This window comes from Poecilia reticulata, linkage group LG9 (genome assembly GCF_000633615.1).
Source record: "Poecilia reticulata strain Guanapo linkage group LG9, Guppy_female_1.0+MT, whole genome shotgun sequence".
Lineage (NCBI taxonomy): Eukaryota > Metazoa > Chordata > Actinopteri > Cyprinodontiformes > Poeciliidae > Poecilia > Poecilia reticulata.
This window is the reverse complement of record NC_024339.1, coordinates 2,662,063-2,668,062: the sequence shown is the minus strand read 5'-3', so window position 1 is coordinate 2,668,062 and position 6,000 is coordinate 2,662,063. Positions and strand designations below refer to the sequence as shown.

Genomic DNA, 6,000 nt, shown 5'->3' with positions numbered 1-6,000 from the left:
CGGAGAAAACCCACGCATGCACAGGGAGAACAAGTAAACTCCATGCAGAAAGACCGGGGCCGGGAATCGAACCCAGAACCGTCTTGCTGCAAGGCAACAGCTCTACCAACTACGCCACTGTGCAGTTTTATCCTAATTTATCTAATTCATTCTTGATTTTTTGTCAGTGGGCAGCACAAAATCAGTCCAGGGGCCGCAAACGACCCCCAAACTACACTTTAAAACACGCTTTAGAAAAATAACCTCCACTTTGCATTTGATTGGCCTGTCAGGCTGCCGTTCATCCTCTGCCTTCTAATGGAAGCAGCATCAGAGCCTTTTCAGATGTTTTCTGTGTTTTGAGTTTTCTCCTCACCTTCTTGGGGAGGCAGAAGCCGGGCAGGTGTTGACCTTTCACATCGGCAGCAACCGCTTTAATGTCACGATGCAGGTCGTCGATCAGCGCCAGCTGACTGCTGGCGTCCAGTTTCTGCACCACAAACGCCACATAGTTACTTCTGAGTCCACAGAGTCAAAGTTCTTAGCAGAAAAGCTTGTTAAACTTTCTGTAACCTTGGTGATGGAGTTGATGGTGTCCCAGCTCTGCGACAGGACCTCTGGATTGGAGTCGTTCAGAAGGCGGATGAGGCCCGACAGCAGCGTGCGGATGTGAGCGCTATAGTCCAGGCGGGTGCGAGCGAAGTAAGCGTTGAGGATGGTGATGGCGGCCTGCCGCAGGCCGGGGTCGGCGCCCCGCGTGGCCTCCAGCAGGTCTTCGATGATGATCCTCTGACCCGCCTCGTCCTCCACAGACAGGATCACGCTCTGACAGCTGCAAAGCTCCTGAACAACACAATCAGGGTTGTTGGGTTTTTTTTAAAGACTTTTCAACGCTTCTAACATGCAGAAATATTGACAAATGAAGTTGAGGGTTTGATTAATTTTTTTTAATGTTGGTAGAATGATCACAATCAGTGTCAGAATCCATTTATTTAAAACATTGCATTAAAAAAATCAGATCTGCAAAGACAACGAGTTCTCGGGAGAGAAAATAGATCTTTCATTTTAAAAGAGAATAATAAACCAGCAGAAAACGAGGGCAAAGAAAATGAAGAGCAGTCATCTGGGAGCGCAAGAAAGCCAAAAATTTTATTTTATTACCAGCTTTGTTGTGTTTGGTGCTCTTAGATAAAATATATTTTTAGGTCAAATATAAGTTGTAAAACTGGGGACTTTATGCATTCTGTACAAAAAAAAAAATTAAAACAAGCATTTTGAGCAGAGTTGAGTAAAAACATTGAGCATTTTGGGGCAAAGTGAACGTGAGCTCAAGTTTTTGACACAATTGCTAAACAGGATCAGAAAGTGACCATAAAACATGAACAGCAGTTCATTCATTTCAGTAGTTGAGTTTGAAAAGTGAAACTTATATGAACTAATCACACACAAACATATTTTATCCATTTAATAAACTTTGATCATTATGGCTTACAGCTGAAAGGAACATAATTGTTTTTACCCTCCACTAAACTTTCCAATAATATGAATTTAGTTCTGTTTCAACAACAAACCTCTTTATCCATAAGCTTTGTGACTTACCGTCACAACTGTCAAGTCGGCGTTCTAAAATCTGGTTTTCATCTAGTGTGATGTTATAACTTTCATAATAACTAACAGTCTTCATGAGCTGTAAGTCATAATCATTACAGGAATAAGAAGCTGAACCGTGTCTGTGCATAATTTTTGATGGCTGAAATGCATTAAGTTTTAAATTATATTCTTATTTATTGAAATCTGCCTGTAAATGATCAATTAATTGATTATTTATTCTAGTAAAAGGGATGAACATAAGAAAGAACAAACAACAAATGCCAAAATAAATCTACAACCATTGTGTGAACAGATGCTGGATGTACCTGCGCTTCTTCCTCCGTTCCAAGCTTCCCTTTGAGCGAAGACAGCAGGGCAGGCAGAATGACGCCCAGGTGACGCGTCAGAGCGTCTCCTGCCACAGCGGAGAGGAAGGCCAACACCCGGGTGTTCACAGGAGGAGCGGTCAGCTGCAGGACACGGAGGGAGGAGGAAGTTAATCACACACACAAACTCCAGAAAGAACTGAGAGAAAACCTGACCGACAGCTTACCTTTGGAACCAAATACGGCAGCACGGAGCGGCTCTTCACTGCCATGACTTGCTTCAGCCCATCCAAAGCAAACTCAGCTGTTTCTTCATCATCCTGGAAATAAAATACAAATAATAATTACAGGAGATGCTAAGCATATTTAAACCATGACTTTTGGACTGATCGTGTTGCTCACCAGCTGCTTCAGCAGCGTAGGCAGGATGTCGTCCAGCGCCTGGTGGCCGATGGTCGCGTGGAGCTGCTCGAAGGTTTTGGCTGCAGCCTCTCTGACCTCCTCCAGGGGGTCGCAGAGAGCCTTCCTCACAGTGGGGACCAGTGACTCGGAGAAGACGAGCACCTGTGAAATGAACGATGTCACTCAGTTGAGTTTCGCTTTTATCCCAACGCTTCCACCCGTTTCCATCGGCTTCCTTGAACGTACCGCATCCTTGCTGGTGGACTTCATGATCTCGCTGAGCCCGATGCAGACGCCCTGCCTCTCGTCGCTCTTGTCCGAGCGCAGCCCGTCCTCCAGGATGGGAATGATCTCTGGGAGAATCTTCTCCCCCAACTTTCTCACGAGGTCGCCGAGAGTTCGAGCAGCGATCTGAAACCACAGCAGCAGCGGAGAACGCCACGGTTTGAGGGCTGATTCTACCAGCAGGCATCGCAAAAAAAAAGAGAGAAAAAAACCAGCGGGTTTTACCGTTCTCTTGTCAGGGCAGGTGGAAGCCAGGAAGCCCAGCAGCAGGGAGAACAGGGTTGGGAGGATCTCCCTCAGCGTTCTGGGGGTGTTGGAGACAACGATCTTCCACACGTGGAGAGAAGCTTGTCGGACTACCAGCTGGGTGTCGGAGCGGCCCATGTACAGGCCTGAGAGCACACGGTTCCGTCGATCAGCTCCCAGAGCAGAAATGATGGCCTGAGAAGAGGAAAGGCAAAACTGAGACCCTTATAACCCAAATACTAACCGCAGCCATGCCTCTGGAATGGCGTGTAAATATTCGGGGGGATGGATCTGCTCTGAGCGGAAAGGTCTGCTGACTTTGTTGGATGCGGCCGTGCCGAAGTTGTCGTCCTCTGAGGCCGTCTCTGTAGTCATCTTTCCCGTTACTCCCGAAATGTGGAACAGCAGATCGCCCAGCAGCTGGACTGAACTGAACCTGGAAACCCACAGAAGAACTTTCAGTCATCAGGATGTAAGAGGAGGACGATTTGTCCTGCAGCCACTCATCAGGCTGCAACAATTATTTTAGCGATCGATTAATCCATGGATTACTCTGACAATGAATTTGATAAAAATAAAAAATCTGCACATTTTTCATTTCACCTCATAAAGCTTTTTTTAAAAATATAAATACATTCAAAAGTACAAATAAACAAACAATACCTTTTTAAAATAAGAAATTAGTTTCTTAGTTTAAAACGTAGTAAGAAATTGTTTCTTCTCATAACGTTATGTTGCTTTTTACTAAATGAAAAGCAACAACAGCTTTCCTTAAGTGTTCATTTGTAGCAGTCTGCAGACAAAAAGAAAGCTCTTTTTTCAGCCCTTTCTTTTAACTTATCACTATAGTTGTAGGGATAATCTGTCAATTAGTTTTGAATTAACTGATTAATAATTGTATAGTGAAGACTGGTTAATAGGAGACTTTGTTTCAGCTTTACATAATTTGAACCAGGTGAAGCTAAAACTGCCACTTGGAAGAGTTTGAGGTAGAACATACTTGCAGGTAAAGAAGTTTTTTTTTATTTTTTATCTTAATTGCAAAATATATCTTTTGTACAGTTTTTGCCTAATTGCTGCTACTAGTGTGTTGTTCTTTCAGCAAACGGCAATCCAGTTAATAGCTGCCGATTACTGAATTGGTTGACGATTACTTCAATAACTGATTCATTCGATTAATCGTTTCAGCCCCACTGTTCATCCCTCCGGTTGTGCTCTGACCTGATCCTCCACAGGTCGTCGAACAGGCCTTGTTCCAGCTCAGGAAGCAGCAGGGCGATGGCGGTCTCGGCGTACATGCTGATTATTCGCTGGCCGGCTCTCAGCGCCGTGTCCCTCACGTACTCGTTCTCATCCGCCAGAGCCTGGCAGACGAAGTCAGAGGATACAGGCGGTAAAACCAGGGGTGATTTCATACAGAGAAGATTCCAATACTGCAGCTTTGAGTATTGGCAGATACCGATATTGGCAGGAATTGTACACACTTTAATTACTTAGGTTGTAGCATGGAATGTTAGAAAAGGCTTGATCAAGCAATATTACTCAAACAGAGAGCTATAGGTATGAGAACAACTGATCCATTGATTACACTGGTCAACAGCCCAAAAAATTGTCTGGGGTTTTTCAGTTGTTTTAGGGTTATTTTGATGAGCTGAATCCAAAAATCACATTGGTTTTGCTCAATCAGGTCAACTTTCTGAAGAGCATCAAAGTGCATGACTTGTTCTCACATCTGGATCAAGTCATGCACATTGATCCAGATTCCTGAGAATCTGGATCAATGAGAGATAAGCAGGAGGAGAGACTCCATCGGACAGGAAAGAGACGGAGACGTAATATTCACTTCACACGTACTTACCCTGATCAGTGTTTATTATTCAATTTACAGAAATCCAAGTTTGTAACATTTAATTTATACACTCTGTTAGAAAACATTTCTTTTCCTCCTAAAACCTTTTTTGGATAAGAAATATTAACAGAAATGAACTGATGATGTCACAAAAATGTAATCAATTTAGTCCGAAAATCGGATTTTTCTAAATCCAATTAGAATAAAAACCTGGCCTGATTGAGAAAAATGGATGTTATTTTTGGAGTCAGCAGTGGAAAATAGTCCTAATTCAGTTGAAAATAACTTCTAAAAACTATTTTTTTTTTTTTTGTAACCCAGTGTTATTAATCAATGTGTTTCCAGGTTTATGTGCATCCAACTGCCTGGAAAAACAAATTTAGGCCATTCTTGAATTGAGATCAAAAATCATTCTAAGAGCTAAAATGGCCAGTTTAGATGCAAGCCAATATAACCCGACTCTCGTTTTTTTGGCTATTTTAAATTCAAGCGAAAAACAAAAGCAACAACTTTCCGATCAGGCGGCACCTTGAGAATGCAGGGGATGATGGGTCCCACATAGGGAGTGAACTTGTCTCCGAAGGTGAGGGGCAGGTAGATGAACATCATGATGTAACCGTCTCTGACGTGAGAAGCGATGTCCACCTTGCTGGCAGTCTGGACCACATCTGGCATCAGCTTGTCCAGCTTCTCTACCCCGAGTCCAGCCATCACCTCGGCCAGACCTGAGGAGACATTCAAAACGTTTCATCATCAGCGAGCCTCAAGATGAGACTCATACAGATAAAGAGGAGGACTGCTGACCTTGTGCGGCTCCGGAGCGGTCTACAGAGCTCTGCTCAGACGCCAGAGTCTCCATGAGCCAAGGCAGCAGGTCGTCAAAACAGGACTCTCCCATCCCCTTCACCATGGCGCCCAGAGCCTTGGCCGAGACGGTACGCACCTGGACCGGGGGAGGAGGAGGACATGTTTAAATTTCATACACGGAAGACACCCGTCAATATTAGCACTGTGGTCATGTTTGTGTTCACTAGGCACACCTCAGGGACTGGGTCCAGCAGAGACGCCTTCAGTCCAGGAATGACACTTGGCAGGTAGGGCGACAGATCCTGTAGGCGGTGCAGCATAACGTAAAATATCACACATTTTACAAGAAATCATCTTGAAGGTGAATTTAGGGTTTTTCACATCTGATAGTCCCGCAGACTCGGTTCTATTGGGGACCAAAGTTGCAACGTTTGTTACATTTTCAGAGGTTCACTTTCACTTTGTATCGTGTTAATCAAATTAAGTCCTTTGAAAACCTGTTTACCTCCTCTCCTG

General features: G+C 44.0%; 1 protein-coding gene across 2 annotated transcripts in view; it reads right to left on the bottom strand.

Moving 5' to 3' along the window:
• The window catches only part of gcn1 (GCN1 activator of EIF2AK4), a 39,200-nt gene that overhangs the window by 8,613 nt on the left and 24,587 nt on the right, over nt 1-6,000 (bottom strand). For both annotated transcript variants that reach the window (XM_008417276.2, XM_008417277.2), the window contains exons 38-49: nt 5,718-5,786; nt 5,482-5,620; nt 5,206-5,402; nt 4,050-4,192; nt 3,147-3,264; nt 2,808-3,023; nt 2,544-2,708; nt 2,298-2,459; nt 2,123-2,215; nt 1,896-2,039; nt 553-822; nt 356-469 (exon numbers count right to left, since the gene is read on the bottom strand). In XM_008417276.2, coding sequence (XP_008415498.1) covers nt 356-469; nt 553-822; nt 1,896-2,039; nt 2,123-2,215; nt 2,298-2,459; nt 2,544-2,708; nt 2,808-3,023; nt 3,147-3,264; nt 4,050-4,192; nt 5,206-5,402; nt 5,482-5,620; nt 5,718-5,786 — 1,830 coding nt within the window. The remainder of the gene's footprint in view (nt 1-355; nt 470-552; nt 823-1,895; nt 2,040-2,122; nt 2,216-2,297; nt 2,460-2,543; nt 2,709-2,807; nt 3,024-3,146; nt 3,265-4,049; nt 4,193-5,205; nt 5,403-5,481; nt 5,621-5,717; nt 5,787-6,000) is intronic.